Here is a 16,705-nt window from a genome sequence, read left to right as displayed (position 1 = left end):
TGGCACAGTGCTGTTAGAGAATGACGAGGCAAATGGGAGAATCTGTGCTGATCCAGAGTGGCTGCAGTTTCAGGAGCTTCTATACCAACATTTTGTCCTGGTTTTAGCTGGGCTAGGCTTAATTTCCCTTGTAGTTATTGTATGATCTGGATTTAGGAAAAAACAGTGTTGATAACACAGTGTTGTTTTAGTTTTTGCTGAATGATGCTGTACAGAGCCAAGAAAGTTTCCGTTCCTTGTACTGTCCTGCCAGTGAGGGGGCTGGGGCGGTGCAAGGAGCTGGGAGGGGGCAGAACCAGGACAGCTGACATGAACTGGCCAAAGGGACATTCCATGCCACAAGGTGTCATTCAGAACGATAAAACTGGGGACATTTACTGGGGATATGGCCACTGCCACGGCTGAGTGGGCATTGGTCAGTGGTGGATGAAGGGAAGGCAGCAGATGTCACTATTCTAGATTTTGGTAAGGCCTTTGATACAGTTCTTTATGGCACCCTTCTGGATGGATTGTCCTACTGTGAAACAGACGAGTTCATACTGTGCTGGGTGATGAACTGACTCGATGCAAGAGCTCGAGAGGTAAATGGGGCTACATCTGGCTGTGTACAGTTACCAGAGGTGTTCTCTGGGGCTCAACTCTAGAGCCAGTCCTGTCCAACATTTCTATCAACTAACTGGACACAGGCATGCATCCACAGCACGTCTGACGATGGCACAGATCTGAGAGATGGTGCTGATCCCTGGAGGGACAAGAGGCCTTGTAGGAGGATCTGGATTGATGCGAGCATTGGGAAACCATCAGTGGCCCAAAGTTCAGTACAGCTGGTGGGATGCCCATCGTGTAAGACGTGGGACCGTCTCATCCATATTGTTAGAAAAGAAAACAGGGGCAGTGGAAAGGGCAATTTGCATCTCATGCAAGGGTCAGTTATATCTTGTAAACTACTAAACAAAATGCGAACAAGTCAAAGATTGTCTCTGTTTGCAAAGAAGTAGCTGTTGAACGTGCAATTTTAGTTTTGGAAATTGTGATAGATCTGCTCCAGCTACTATAGTGGCAATTTGATTTTGCAGTGCTGTAACCATAGCAATTGTGTATCCTTTACTCTCATCTGGAGATCTTTGTGTGGGGGAAGTTGTCCAGGAGGGTGGATGTTCGAAGTTAAGTGGTAGAAAAAAGCAGAAATTCTTATGTGTTTGTTAGCAGAGTTTTTAAAAAATTTTACACCTGATTCTACAAATCCTAAGTGTCTGAGTTAAATAGGGCTTGGGATGTGAACAAATCCGGAATTTGTCTGTTTAATGTTCACAGAGTCAATTCTGGACATAGAGTGGTCTAATTCAGCTTGAAAGGCTTTGATGAAAAATCTCACGATTTAGTATTGTTTTGCATTGTCTTTAGATGTTATTTAATGCCTGCACTCACACATAATGCGATTGTAAGGCTGAGGTCTCTCACAAATAGTCACTCTCACAGTACTCCGAGAAGCATGTTCCATGGGGCTAACATGATGTAATTTTTGCAACATAAAATATAGCTTCTACAGGGTCAGCTTTGGGCATGGCACATGCAAGTACTTCTTGGCTCCTTACTTTGATCGCAGCCACCATAGCGTTCTCTTTCGCCTAATTTATCATGAAGTCAGCCTTATTTCTCTGTCTAAAAGGTATTTGTTAAAGCTCTCATCATGCTCAGCTGGTGCAGTGTCACAGATACTGCTGACTCATTTACAGACAACTTGGAAAAGGTTTTATTGAGAAGATCCTACAGACTAACGTGAGAAGTTGTTTGTTTTCCTTTTGGGGTCTCCCAACACTTTCACAGCTTCACCAGCTAATTACTGAGGTATTGGAGCTGGTACTCATGGAGATGTTAATTCTAGCATTTGTTTTAGCCACCCAGATCAACTTGGATTTTCTGGTCTTTGAAGTTGACAGTAAGAAATCAAGTTGGACCTTGAGATGGGAAAACGCCATATCTGTTTTAAATTCCCACAAGAGAGGCAATATTTGGAATAGCTAATAATGATTTATTTGTACTCAGTTGTAATCAAGATAACATTTCCATTGGTCTCCAGGAGTGAGATTTCTCTGTGTCTCAGAGCATTACTGGGTCTGTTCCTAAACTTATATTTCAGTGAGTTATTTGTGAAGACGTTTTGCTATGTGACAAAATTAAACGCTCTGCGTTTGTCATGCGTATGTGTTACCATCTCTGTGCTGATGACATCTCCCTCAGGGCACTCTCACATATAAAACCAACTCTTTAGCATAAATACTTGTTCAAATTAAATGCAGGAAGCAAATGGTAGATGTATGTATGTATCTTACTGATTTCTGTATCCTACCCTCCCTGCAATGTGATCTTTAGCCAGAAAAGTAGGCTAGTAATGATTTCAGAGTACCTGATTGTATGTATTATTTGGTGTGATAGATGAATGGCAAAGAAAGCATCATCTCTTCTCAATGAATTCCAACAAACAAAAGGAAGGTTTATTAATAAACCGAATCTGTCAAAACACACTATGCATAAATGCTGTATTATAAAGGAAGTGCTGTATGTTTCACAACAAATCTCATTATTCTTATGTGGAATAGTCTTTCTTCTTCTTTCATGCCCTGGATAAGCTGGGTCAGCTTCTATGTCTCTCACTCCTCAGTACTGCCCAATTCCTCAGCAGACAGCCAAGCAGACGTGAGAGTTATTGCTGAGAGAACAGCACACGCTGTTGGACTTTTGCCCCCCTTTCTTTCCATTTCCTCCACTGCTTCCATTCATCCTGTTAGAGCACAGTTTCTGTGGCCTCTTGTGATTAGACAAGCACTTGTTTCCACGGTAGAAATTGTGTTATTATGGATATCATTTTAATATCAACTGAGGTCACCTTCTTATGAAAACTTTGGAACAGCTTGTCAAGAAAGTACGGCTTCCCTAGGAAAAGAAGGGGTCAAATTCTGTTCCCAAACCCACCACCATGTTGTATTTCTTCTCATGCTCTTTGTGCCACAGCTCATGGATTCCTGAGCCAGGATATCTGATTAAAAGAAGTAGTAACACACATTTAAAAGAATTCAAACTTGCATCATCCATGACAGCTGGATGAGGAACAGAGTGACATCCTGCCATCATTCAGGCTCTTAGATTAAACTCTCTGTCAACTGTATATCTCTCTAAGAAGGTGAACAGACATTTCTGTCAACATCCAGCCTATATTTAAAGCTCTGGGCTTTGAACTGATGTTTGAAGGCTTGAGCCACTTTAGGGACTATTTATCGTCTATATTGTCTTTGCCCTCCTGATTTTGTAGCCCTCAGCTGCTCTTAGAAATAAATCAGCTGAGAAATTTCCTTCAAATTGGAACTGCAGAGCATTAGAAAATTCAGGGAACCTCAGGTGACTAACCATAATGGTGGAGGAAGGGAAAAGACTAAAATCAAGAGGCCCATGGGAGGAAAAAGAGTGCATACACTCTGGGAAAGAGAGGAATATGGCAGATGCAGAGCAGAAAAGGTGGAAAGCAGGAGAGCTGGAGTCTGGCAGATGAATAGTCTTCATGTTGGGCACTGCTAGGTCTGCTCCCTCCTTGCTCTGCTATGACCTTTCTCTTGGTAGCTCAGCCAGGGAAGGCTCTCTGCTATGTCATCTGGGATAACTCAGTATTAAGGCACAGAGCTTCCACAAGAAGAGGAAGATGTTTGTTTCGAGCCAAACTTTGCTGCTATGGCCTTCAGCTAGAGTAACCTACAAAGATTTTAGTCCTAATTTTTGTGGAATGTATGAGAGGGGAGTTAACCAGGAAACCTGCATTTTCAGCTTTCCATATTGGATCTGTTGGAAGCCTGTGCTGTGCTGTCCTTGAGGGCAAACCTAAGCTCTGGTCTCACATGAGATTGAGAAGTCCTTTTTCAGTGTGGCTGATTGTAGGCAGGTTTTGCAGTGCTGGTTAGATATATCGAAATGTTTTGTTAATAAAACCCTTCTCAAAGAAAGAACAAAAAACCCAGTTACCAGCCAAAAAAGAAAAACAAGCAAACAAACAAAAAACAAGTTACAACCCTAAAAATTCCCAAACACCGAGTACCCAGAATTCTCCTTAGATGCAAGTTAGTTTTGCCAAGAATGCCTGTTCAAAGTCTATCTTCCTGGTTGTCAGCTTCCTAAAAAACCCATTTTGCTTATGACAGCATCAACCCCATGAAGAAAATAATTGTCCATTGAAGAGAAACAAATCCAACCTACCAGCTTCAAAGCTCTCTACTTCGATTGCTACATGCATTAGGCAGTTTGACATATACACTCGAGAAGCTAATGAAAGACAGCAGCCTTAATATGTTCCTGATTTGGTTTAGCACTTTGGGTTTAACAGTAGACACTGGCAGATCGTCTGAAAAATTCGGCATTTGCACAAGGCACAGTAGCTACAGCAGGAATTCAAGTGTGGTTTGCAGGTTTTGAAGTTTGGCACGCAGTCAGCAGCAGGTGTGGGCCTTGGTTTTGGAGGTTTCTTCGGTTCAGCATTTTTCTGGAACAAAAACATGAAAATTCATACAAATGCAGAACAATTATGGGTCAGGATAAGGGACGGATGCAAAGAAAGTGAACTGTGGGAACTTCTGGCTTGAGATGGCAGTGAGACCCAAATTAAGTAGCAGCATGGAGTTGATGTGGTGGGACTGGGCTATGGGAACTGCTAGATTACCTATGGAGCAGAATGGCACACTGCCTATGGATGTGCAGCGTAGGCAACAGACACTCCCTATTATGAGTGCCTAAAAATGTGACTGAATAGACCTTGCAAATACACCATGCAGAAGAATGCAGCAGCAGCAAAGAAAGCAGCGCAAGAATCTTTAAGGATGACATTATTACAGGTTCAACAAGGTAATGAATTACTCTTGGGTGCCCAGCTTGTTTGTCAAGCTGCTTTTGGAGCTCAGCGATCATCTGTGCATCAGATTTGCATCTGGGAATCCTTAACTGCAGACACAGGTGAGTGAGCTGAAAAAGGTCTTGCCTACCTGACGGGTGCTGCTTCCCTGTGATTTGGAAAGAGGGGAAAGCTGGGGCTGGTCAGCACATTCCTGGCACCTGGGCAAGGCTTCCGGAGCCTTCCACAGATGCCCCAGACAATCTTTTAGAATTCATAAGTTTACCAGAAGTCTCATTTGTAAGGCAAAAATGGATGTGGTCTGTAAGTGCTTTAGACGTCAAGCTCAAGTACTTTGAGTTTGACTGCGAGAACAACCTGCTGAGAACTGCAGTGGGAACAGCAGCACCTCCTGTGGCCTTTAACAACCTGAGTCATGCTGGGGGCTTAGGAAGTGTTTCAGAGAAGGCTGACCATTCAAAACACTAGAAAGGAAAAGAAAGAAACTCTAAATGTTGCTGGTTGTAGCGATGACTGGCTTGGCTTCAAAGAAGCTGCCACGTCAAACCAAAAAATAAAGTAAAAATGCTATTTTCTACTCTCTCAGAGAGTCTTGAAAATACCAATCTGAACCAAACGATGGGATAAAATTCCTAGGTAATGTTTTCAACTGAACACCAAATTATTTGGATCCTTCTACTTCAATGTTTTGGCACATGCAGTTAAAAGTGAGCAGAGTGAGTTTGTGCCTCTTAGCTGCAGGGCTTGGACAGCTGACCCACGTGCTGTGATTGGGAATGGCATCTTTTTTTGGCCAATACCTGAATAGTGTTGCAAATACTTCGAGCATCTCAAGTCTAAGCTAGGTTTTCTGTAAGAGGATTGTAAAATAGAGCAAAACAGAAACTACAAAACCAAAACCCAATGACCTGTAACTAATGTAGAATCATGCTTTTTTCCCCATCATTTATGTTTTTCATCTTTTCATTTTACAATACTAAGCTTCAAACTTTATGTAAGTTAAGTCATGGAATGACTGTAAAAACTCTCTAGATAAGTGCACTGGGGTGAAGTATAGCAATAATAAATCATTCTGTTTTGACAATATTTTCTGAACGGCTGCCTACCTTGGAAGATTTCTTATTCTCTGCCTCTTTTCTGCTGACTTTCTGGGATCTTTTAGTTAAATCTTCAAAAAGAAAAGCAAAACATAACATTAAATCAGTCTTACAGCAAATATTATTTAACAGATATGCTTGATAATATTTTTATGCAAGATAACCTGCATTGCTGTCATCACTGCAGGCATCCAAAAAAAAAAACAAAAAACAAACAAACAAAAAAAAAAACCATCAAAAAACCAAGGGCTCTGTGTCAGTAAATTCTCTTGGAGTATTTATGCATATTAATTGTATTAAAAAAAAAAAAAAAACAAACAGGAAAAAAACAGTGAGAATTCCATATTTTCTTCTGTAAAAGTGGTGTTACCTACACAAATTTGACAGGAATTATTGTTCTGGTTTCATCAGCAAAAAGCTCTTTGCTGTTTTGGCATAAAACACCTTGAATTCTTCACTTTCTTGTTCCTTTTTTACTTACCATCTCTTTTTGTGAAATGCTAAGGCAAAGGTGTTTCATCAACCCACCTGTAGCTTTTAAATGTTTGTGTGTGTTGCTGGAGTTGATTCTTCAATTTGGTAAATTTTAGAGAGGAGATTTCAGACTTCGTGTGATGGAAGTTTGTAAAGTTTCTTCTTTTATTTTAAGGTCAAAACAGTAACATTGTGAAATTTCTCACATTATCCTTTGAGGAATATCAGCTTTATTATTATATCACCTTTAATAGGAATTACTGTTTGATGTTACCTCCATAATTAAGACTTGCCTTGGGATCTAACACAGCAGGAGTTTTCTGCTAAAGAGTGAACGCTGCCCTTCTCATCTATCACAATATTTTTGTACATTGTGAGCTTTGGATTAAGTGTAAGATCCATGATTGATTGACATGAAAAGATTTGCATACGCCTACTTATGAATGGTGGCTCCCTGCTTGTTCCAGAATTTGCTACCCAAACCTTTTTGAACACTCAATAATTACCAGAATTTGCAGAATTAAGCAATTAAGAATGCACTGCTTGGCAGTTTCATTTATTATTTTAGCATCATTACAGAGCTATGGTTACACATCCATCATCAAGTGACACTGGGTGGAAAAACTGTATTTCAGGCATAAGGAATTTCAGGCCACTCAAGAAGAGCACGGCTTGCACCCACTGGTGTGGGTTGGTCGGTTCCAGTTTCATCTGGCACATTGTGTTGGCTTTATTATGCTGCCCCTTGAAATTTTGTGCTGATAGCTGAAATACCTCACTGACATCCCATTCTGAGACAATCGGGTTTTCTATGTCTGCAACTGTTCTGGAATGCTTTGCTTATAAAATTGTTTTGGTAATGTTCAGTTAAAGATGGAGCGATATAATTAAACTGAGATTTAAACACTGGCGTAACACAACGCCAACACAACATAACTATGCAGTAGTTATTCTAGAGATTTTGGTAAAGATAATGTTACCCAGTGGGCAGACAAGAGGGAAACATAAAAATACATTTTTTAAATAGGTGAACACTGTAGTTGCCTCTTCCTTTTGTATTTAGATGATGCCTCCTTCTCCCAACCGGCCTATGATTTCATATTCCTCATCTTTTATTTACTGTGTTTTCAACTGCTGTCTAACTGACCAGCTGCTTACAAGCCTTTGAAGTTATTCTTTCATTTTGGGTGTTAAATGCTCGTTGTTTTTGCATGCATATAGGAGAAGGATGAACACTGTTTGCTTACATTTACCACGTTAGTTTACTGTGAATTTCTTTTCTTACTTTGGATAATTGTTTCTTTTCTCTACTGGCTCTAAAATGGGAAAGTGGCAAAACTGGGCTTTTCCACAGCATGGTGGGATAATGTGGATCTTGCAGAGAACGAAGCTGTGCAGAAAGGGAGGAGAGCTTTTTGTGAGGCATTTCAGAGCCATCCAAAGCAAAAAGGCCTGATAGCATTAGGAGATTTTTCCTGTCTTGAGTGTCTGTTGGCAAAATAATATGGCATGGTAACCTATCTGCTGTGCTCAAGGCATGTCCACGTTTTTCCAAGGAGACACAGAAGTTAACCAAAGGGAATGCATTTTATAATTCTGATTCTAGTTGTAAAGGAAAAAAAAAATATTGGAAGTGTGGGGAGTGTAGGATTAGAAGCAACACAGAATGGTGTGGCACGAGTTTAACAAATGTGTCATTAAACCAACTTGATTAACACAGGGATAAGGAGATTTGGATTTCATTGGAGAGACTTGTGTGGGACAGCTGGCTCACCTAAAAGAAATATTGCCCTTGAGTAAAAGGGCAGAGGAAATAAAAGGTGAGAAACTCATTTGATTGGAGAACAAGTCCTAGAAGCCTGCAGAAGGGAGATGAACAGTAGAAGTTTCTCAAGAGAGAACTGAAAGCTGACTTAAATTGCATTGAAAGCAACAAGGTTGAGATTATGAAAACATATCTGTGGAGGAAAATGTTAAGCACTGTCTGACAAAATTCACCACAGGACAAATGGGCACCTGTCAGCAATGGTAGGGGCATAGCCTGTCCTGCCTTGGATACATTGATGACTTCTACCTCCCTTGCAGTCCTCTCCTCTCTGGATTAAACACTTGGCACAGGTAAACTGATGTTATATTGATATCTCAGCAGAGAAATCAACAGATTTCTACAAGAGTTGATAAAAAAAAAAAAAAAAAAATTGCTCATATTCACTTCTTCTATTTGCACTGGAGTTTCAAAGGAAGATTGATGCCCATATCAGTGAAATAACCTTGCTCTTGAATATAGAAGGACATACGGTATGATAGGAACCTCAGTGCAAACTGCAAATCTAAAGGCAGCTTTTCTGTTGTTGTTCTTTTTACACTAAATTGTGGCTTGCCACACTGCCATGCTTGAATCCCATGGCTGCACTGCCACTGCAGTTCTGCGTAACACTAAGGCATCTGTGTGAAATGCAATGTTATGGTGAGCTATCTAAATAGTCCATATAGATCAACAGCTGCATTTTCTTCAAGTCCTGTTAATTTGGCATCAAATGGCAAATTTTACTAACCTACGATGGAGATGGGTGGGAGATCTGGGAGGTTCATTTTGTTGTTCTTTGACAGGTTGCATTCTGTCTTCTCCTCGATTACCAGGTGAGAACTGGCAGCTCTGAGCAAACTGTAGCAGAGCAATAGGCTTAGGAAGAGGTTCTTACTTTCCATCCTGGGGAGAAAAAATCCCACTGTTCATGAAAACCAAACCACAGTCAAAACCTGTGTGCATAAGAGAGGTACCTGTGTGGTAGAAGACAAGGAGATGAGTCTCAGCAATTCTGTCATGTTGAGCAGTTTTATCAACAGATCTTTGACAATTATTTGTTCCTACTACGTTGACCTTGATACCTGGATACCTAGGATTGCAGTTGTCTTAGTGGGGGGACAAAAAAGATCTCTCAAAAATAATCCTCTAGAGAATCTTTTTTTTCTTGTGAGCCTTTTCTCAAAAGTTCCCCCCCTTCTTCCCTCTCACTGAGGAAAAAAAAAAAGAAGGTGTGAAGAGTTCTCCCCACTGACTTTAACAGTATTGCTTACTGAACAACCAAGGGAGAAATTTCTGCATTCACTTTTGGCTGGCCCCGTCACGTGGTGGTATTTTTCCCAGAAAGTTCTGTTTACAGATTTGTGCCATAAAATCTATAATAATAATAATAATAACAGCAATAAAAACAAATTATGTTTCCTATTACTTTTCTCTGTCTACAAACAAGTCATGAAGAAATTATCTTATTTTATTATATCCTGGATGTGGCTGCTGTGCTTGCATATTGGTTCATAGCCATAATTCAAACAAATTATTTAAGCCTCAGGGCTGAAAGGCACTTGCATGCCAAAGGATTTAGTATATACTTAGTAATTTTTCAGATCAGCAATGTCTATAGGATTTGAGCATACTTAAAGAGAAGCCTGCCCTTTGTTGAATCTGGCCATGTACCTTGGATGAAAGCCACTGGCCCTGGATAACCTCTGAGTGGCTCTGTGCAGCAACACGGAGCACACAAACCCAATTACCATTTTGCTCTCATTTTCTTCTAGATTTATAATGCTGTTGAAGTTCAAAGTTAATGATTATTTCCATGTGCAGTAGTTTTATGATGTGTCAGAGTTATGGAACATTCCTTGTGGACGTTCTGCCAATCTTCAGATTTATGTGTAGCTTTTTGTCAGTGAAAAGCTACTAGCAGTATTAAAAAAAAGCAGTGAAACCAAATAGTTCAACAGATTGTGACAGTTTAATTAGTGGAGACAGAAGATGAAGAGCTTCTGCTTTCGAAGTAGGGCATTTCCACTCCGCTCGTACAGCATCACCTCGAGCACTGTGAGGAGTTTTGGGCACCATAAGAAGTACATAAAGAATTACTGTCCAAAGAAGGGATACAGAGATGAGCAGGAGGGATGTACTGGGAACTGAATGCTGCTGTGTCTGTATCTCCAGTGGTATGCAGCTGGTAGAGCTCAAAGCTGTATGGAAATTGAGACCCAAGCTGTGTTAAAGTAGTGGCTGTAGATAGATGTATCCTTTAAATGATTTGATGAACATTTTGTGATAGGCAATGGGAGGAGTCTTTAATTTGATTACAGATATGGTCTGGTATTAAATGTGGAGGTTGGTGGCTGTGCACGTTGCAGGGGGGTTGGAGATTCATGATCTTTGAGGTCCCTTCCAACCCTGGCCATTCTGTGATTCTGCGATATCCGTAGGTTGCTCTGAAATTAATGCCTTCTATTTACTCATGGAAATTTCAACAAATACAAAGAGCACAATAACACTGTTCGATAGAGCAAACTCTCAGCTACAAAGCAGTATTTTTCAACACAGTCACAACCATTAGCTCTGCATCTCTGTTAGTGATGAACAGCAGCCTGCGCACTGAGCTCCTCAAAACCCGCACCGAGGCCACCATCACCACTGCTGAAATGACCAGATCACTGCGCTCACCACCACTGCTTGATTTCCATAAACGTCCAGAAGATGTTGATGAGTATCACTGGGTGCTGTTTTGTCAGCATGGAGGAATTCAATGACGCACCTTTGCTCCGCTCACACTGCCATGTCAGACACCACTTTGTCAGGCTGCCTCTCTGCTGCCATCTGTTGCATGGTGACAAAATGGAACAGGATGCTGATGGGAAGGTTCAACCCCTACTGCCATCCCACCAATACCAGCCTCTGACATTGTGGGCCAACATCATAAGTTAGGAGGCATTACTTTCAGAGCAGCCCATGTATTTTGATCACAGAATCTACCAGATAACCCTGCTTGGGTGTTACATCTAACAGCACAGTCTGCTAGATGAATGCAAGCAGAGCTAACAGAAAGACAAAGCGAGTGGAAAGTGGAGTCAGAAGTGAAAATGAGACAAAGGTACTGGTAGGCTTGATACTCTTTTCCATCATGTTGCAAAACTCCTGCATGTATTTCCCTTTTTTTTTTTTTTCCTTTTCTTCTTTTTTTTTTGGCATTACAAGAGAGTTTTTATTTTCCAATTTTGCTCATTAGTTTCCTAATTCTCCTTCTGGGACTCATTAGAGACTTCTTAAGGTAATCTATTTTCCTTAATTTTAGCAAGCTGCACATCTGCTTTTCTACGAACACTTTGTTTTAAAGGAATTAATTTTCCTAGCAGATTCCTAACAATTAAAAAATATATTATTGCAGGGTTGCCATTTACTGATTTAATTAGACTAGAATGTACTACGATATGTTTAATGTGATTTTGTTTAGTTTACATGGAGTCAGTCTTGCAAGCAGAGAAGTAATCACTGAACGTCAGCCACAGTTCAGCAAATCATGTAAGTAAACAGTTAACGTGTGAAGTGCCCTTTACTTTCCAAGGGAATGACAGAAGTACACAAAAAAACAAAAACAGAGCAAACAGTTAAAAGCTTAAAACAAATGAATTTATTGAGCGCCATCAGAGAGATTGCAGTGCCCTTTTCTATGCCATTCCCTCTGTATTTAGATTATACTATTGAATACGTAAGGAATATATTTGATACTCACCCCAACTGTTAAGTCCCATTAGCACTCTTTTCAAATATAAGTCAGCAAATGGCGTAGGATGCGAAAGAGCTTTCGTTTTTTTCTAATCCATTTTATCTGGTGAGTTCGAATTAAGTCTTCATGAAAGAATTTGATTTCCTCAGTTGCACTCTGTAAACTCAGCACTTCTGAGAGGAGCTCGTTTCCTGCCACAACTGATTCCACTCTACTCTGAGATTTATCCTCATCCAACAGCAGAGTGAGCAGCTGGAGACTTTGATTGGCTTAAACACTGGAAGGGACTAGTTTAAATTTTCTTGTGATGTCTGACAGACTCAGACCAACTCATAAATAAACTGGGATCACTCTAAATAGCTTGTTGAAAACTGTTGCTTAGAAAAACGAAATGTTAGAATGGGTGAACAAAGGAATATGAAGTACTGAAAACTGCGTCACCTCACTCAGAACTCAAAAATCTTCACCTGTGCTCTGCTCTGCTGCTCTTTCCATTTTGAATGGAATGAGGGAATGCAAGGAAAAAAAAACAAACAACAACCAACCAACCAAACCAAATCCAAACCACAAGAACTAGCAGATTCCTTGAAAAATTTCAAGATTTTAAGATGGAGAATCTTTGAAGTATTTAGGGAAAAAATTGAATGTAAAGTTCAACAAAATGACTGCATTGCTCCCCCTGAGGTTTTGGTTGGTCATTACACTACACAGCGCTGTCCCGTCTCAGCCATCAGGTTTCAGTAGAAGAGCTGCAGTGAGGATGTGTTGGAGGGCAGGGGACGAATCCACCTGAGACAAATGGGAACCGCCAGTGCTGCAGGCAGGCATCTGCTGCGAATGCACTGCAGTACTAAGAGCAGATTTACTTGCAACTGACTACACAGAATGCAACTGTTGTACTCCTTCAAGACTTCAGAGGGCACTGTCAACACCGAAAACTCGTCAGTTAATTAAGTGCAAGCAATACCTGCTATTTATCCTCAAACTACGAAAGAATTTGGAATAAACCGACACAGAGCTTTCTTTAGATCAAACCTGAATCACAGTGTGTTTGAGCTATTTCATTTAATGTTGCGAGAATGGGCTGTGAAAGTCTTAATCTACCTCTCTTAGTATTTCCAAGGTTCTGGTAAGGACAAAATTTCTGTTCCAATGAGTTTCCCTTTTTCACTGGAAAGCTCCAAGCAGGAAAAAAAAAAAAAAAAGAAATTGTAACACATCTACCTTCATTTTGCAATTGAAATATAGGAAAAGTTTCTCTAGCTTAGGAACAGCTGCTTAATGAAAATGTGGGCACGCAGTGTGCTCATGTGCTTAACATATATCGAATTCTTGTTACTTTAGAGCGGTTTCTAGCCTTTGTGTGTTTGGAGGTGAGACTGTAGAAGAGTGAGACTGAAAATTACAGCACACTTCTATTCCTCTCTTGTGTTCTGGTCTTTGAGCTTTTAGGGATCATGTGTCACACTTTCCAATTGCAGCAGCCAAGGTCAAATACTTGAGCAAAACAGCATAAAACCAAGAAAGACTTAATAACATTGCTCCAGGAACAGAGATATAAGGCTGCATGTTTTTCTCAGAGTTCTGATCTATTCTACTTTGCTTTGGGTACAACGTGGTAGTTGTGATGCACTGGTCAAACTGGAGGAGGACCGATACGAGTCGTTTTATATCCTGTGCTCCAGACTGAGGTTAAGGGATTCCCTGGGTTGACAGGAAAGTTCACTGTCTAAAAGCCTTTTAATCTTCATCACTTTCATTGACTCTGTTTGGTCTTGATTCTATTTAGGTGTCCAGCTGCTGAGAAATGCTTAATTAGATACGGTGTAAGTAAAAGTAAAGTTAGAGAAATGGTAAAGGAAACACACTGTGGCAAATATTCTTAATGTCTTATCTTGAACGAAATGACAACTGTTGGGAAAAGCTGTCAAGAAATTAGAAGTCTGAAACTGCCTTAACAAATGCCATTTAATCTCCCACTCCAACAGAGAAATCTGTATTTCAAGGACTTCAAAGGACTTTGAAATTCCTAAAGATAAAACAAACACACATACAAAACCCATACGAACATATTAAAAAAAAAAAATAAATCAAAAACCCAGCCAGCCGGTGACAGAAACTGACTAAAAGAAACAGAAAGTTTTACATGCTTGGGAAAGCAAGTTTTTGGGCATTCCAAAGGAGTGGAATTGCTTCTATTTTCCAGAGAATGAAATCACCTCTAGATTGCTCATTGTTCCAGCCAAGTTTCGGACACACTTTCAACACTTTCACACACAACAAGGCAAAGTATCAACAATAAAACGACAGTGGAGTTGGAGATCATCTCTAGTTTACAATTACTGTGTGATTAATGATAATTCCAGACTTAATAGGCCCTTAATGTGCGGGTTTGTCATTGCTGACACTGAGAATGATGATGTTAAGACAGAAAAAGCTTGGATGAAGATCTAAATTGAATCTAATTTTAAAAGCTGATAATTAGAAGAAGGCTTTTTTCCTCATTAAACTACAAATTAGTAACTTAGAATTTCCCAGATGAAGTCTCCAAGATCTATAGTAACTATCTGTGCATACAGGATAGATGTGAAATTTCCAGACAGCAATGAATATAAGGGAAAGAACAGAGCAACTAACTATAGCAGCTGTGTTGTAAAACTAATAATTAAGGAGAAGCAAGAAAGTTAACAACAGAAGATTACAAAAGCAGAATATTTCATGATCCCATGAAAAATTATATCTCAGCACAGAGGTGCCACTAAGAGCAAGTAAGTAGAGATGTTTGACAGAGTCCCATTTTCAGAAACAAAAGAGAAAGCATAGCAAAATAAAACTGGACTTCAAGAAAGCAGATTTCTGTGAGTTAAGAAATGAGAGGTAAAATTCCACAAGAAAAAAGTCCATAGTAAAGAACAAAACAAAAAGTGACAACCAAACAAACCCAAAATAAACAAAAATTAACAAAAGCAAAGCAAATGAAAACAGCAACACTAATTTTAACAAAACAAACAAATAAACTCAACCAACCAATGGAAGAAAAAGAAACAAAAGCAGAGTTCTAGAGGTTAATTTGTGGTTAGAAAGGTAGAAGAAAACTGAATCAAATGACTGAGGAGAAATATATGACGACCTGTTAGGAAAAAAACAAAAAAACCCCAAACCTTAGAAAAACTGACACAAGTTTGGGCCCCTTGCTATCTTTGAAATAATGGATTCCAAAGCTTTTGCGCTTGATTTTTTTTGCAATTTAAATTTATTTTTTTATCCTGGCAGACAGTTGGTGTGATTTTAGCCCTCTACCTCTTGAAACCAGAGAAACTAAAGCAGGAATTTCTTGAAGTGAGTCTAATACACTTACCAGCATTAGTTGACCTCTTCATAGGTTCAAAACTAGGTAGATGCCTTTGACTGGGAAACTGTTCTATATGTCCCCCCTTAATTTCTATATAGAAATTAAACCTTTTGATTTTCAGCCTGAATTTAGTGGTCGGTATGTATGTATGGCCCATTACCCTCCAGTGTTTAATTATTTCTTCTTCCTTTCTTTCTCAGCTACTGGAGAAAACTATGCAGTCCTTTGTCTTTATTTTATTACATCGCCTGCATTTTAATCTCTGTGGTGCTATGGAATTCTATTCCTTATGTCAACTTTGATGAGTCGTTTGCCAGTGAGTCATAAAGTAATTTAAGCTGTAAAGGACTTACAGAGGTCTGTGGCCCTACCTCCTGCTCAAACCAGTGCCAGTGTAGATTAAATTGACTGACAACTCCTCCACTTGAGACCTGAATATCTCTAAGGATGGAGTTCTCCAAATCTCTCATTGGATTGACTCCATGGGAAAATTCATTTTATTGCCTCCATTTAGCAGGAATGTTCCAAATTGTTCCTGTTGCCCCTTGCTACGTAGTTTATCAGCTGTTCTTCCCAAGCTGATATGACCAGCAAATCTGCTGAGAGTGCACCCTCTCTTATTAAATAAATCATTAATAGAGATGCTAAGCAGTTCTGGCCTCAGTTTTGACTCTTGAGAGGCTCCAGTAGTAACTGGCCACCAGCTGAACTTCATACCAGTGAGCATGATCCTTCAAGTATATGCTCTAGATGATTTTCCACGTCACTTACTGTCTGCTCATCCAGTCCTTACTTTACTGGCTTGGCCTGCTGATAAACTGTGGGAAATTGTGTAGAAGTCCTATTTGAATTCAGTGTATACAGTAGTATGCTGCCCTTTCCGTTTATGCACACATGCAGGCAGTCACACCTCCTGTCACTAAGGAAGAGAGTCAGCTTGGTCAGGCATGATTTGCCTTTATATATCCATCCTTGCTGCTCTTAATTACTTGGATTCAAGGAACATTTTCTCTACTGCCTTCCCAGGGACTGAGATCAGCCCCATTGACCTGTACTTCCCTGGATCATCTTCTCACCCTTTTTGAGGATGAGTGTGATGCTTTCCTGTTTTCTAGGCATAAAGAATCCTCCCCCAGTTGCCACAACCTTTTAAAGATGTCAGCAGGCAGCCTGATGCCCTGGGATGTACCCCGCCTCATCTCTCAGACGTCCAGCTGATCTAAGTGCTCTTTCACTGCATCTTTCTCTGCAGTGGGTAGTGATGCACTGATGCATTCCTGCAGGATTTGCCTCTAGGCTCAGGCAGCTGGGAGGCCAAAAGGCAGACCTGACCAGTGAAAGCTGAGGA

At 40.1% G+C, this 16,705-nt stretch overlaps 1 protein-coding gene across 1 annotated transcript; it reads right to left on the bottom strand.

The window, feature by feature from the left end:
• Positions 1–4,065: 4,065 nt before the first annotated feature.
• On the bottom strand, positions 4,066–12,245 carry LOC122186751 (agouti signaling protein). The gene is made up of 4 exons (XM_042883652.1): positions 12,012–12,245; positions 9,018–9,243; positions 5,998–6,059; positions 4,066–4,525 (listed from the first exon to the last, which is right to left on the bottom strand). Exons 2-4 carry the CDS (start codon positions 9,169–9,171, stop codon positions 4,349–4,351), a joined length of 393 nt encoding a protein of 130 aa, XP_042739586.1. The 5' UTR covers positions 9,172–9,243; positions 12,012–12,245; the 3' UTR covers positions 4,066–4,348.
• Between the last annotated feature and the right edge of the window lie 4,460 nt (positions 12,246–16,705).

Source organism: Lagopus leucura, unplaced genomic scaffold, assembly GCF_019238085.1.
Source record: "Lagopus leucura isolate 7727_CA_CO unplaced genomic scaffold, USGS_WTPT01 Super-Scaffold_100039, whole genome shotgun sequence".
Taxonomy (NCBI): Eukaryota; Metazoa; Chordata; class Aves; order Galliformes; family Phasianidae; genus Lagopus; species Lagopus leucura.
This window is presented reverse-complemented; position numbering and strand designations above follow the sequence as displayed.

Excerpts from the sequence above, each read along its gene's own strand:
- LOC122186751 (XM_042883652.1), bottom strand. The coding sequence starts at position 9,171 with ATGGAAAGTAAGAACCTCTTCCTAAGCCTATTGCTCTGCTACAGTTTG. Across the intron at positions 6,060-9,017 it reads CCCACCCATCTCCATCGTAG|ATTTAACTAAAAGATCCCAG; the intron begins GTTAGTAAAATT and ends TTCTTTTTGAAG. Across the intron at positions 4,526-5,997 it reads AGAATAAGAAATCTTCCAAG|AAAAATGCTGAACCGAAGAA; the intron begins GTAGGCAGCCGT and ends TTTTTGTTCCAG.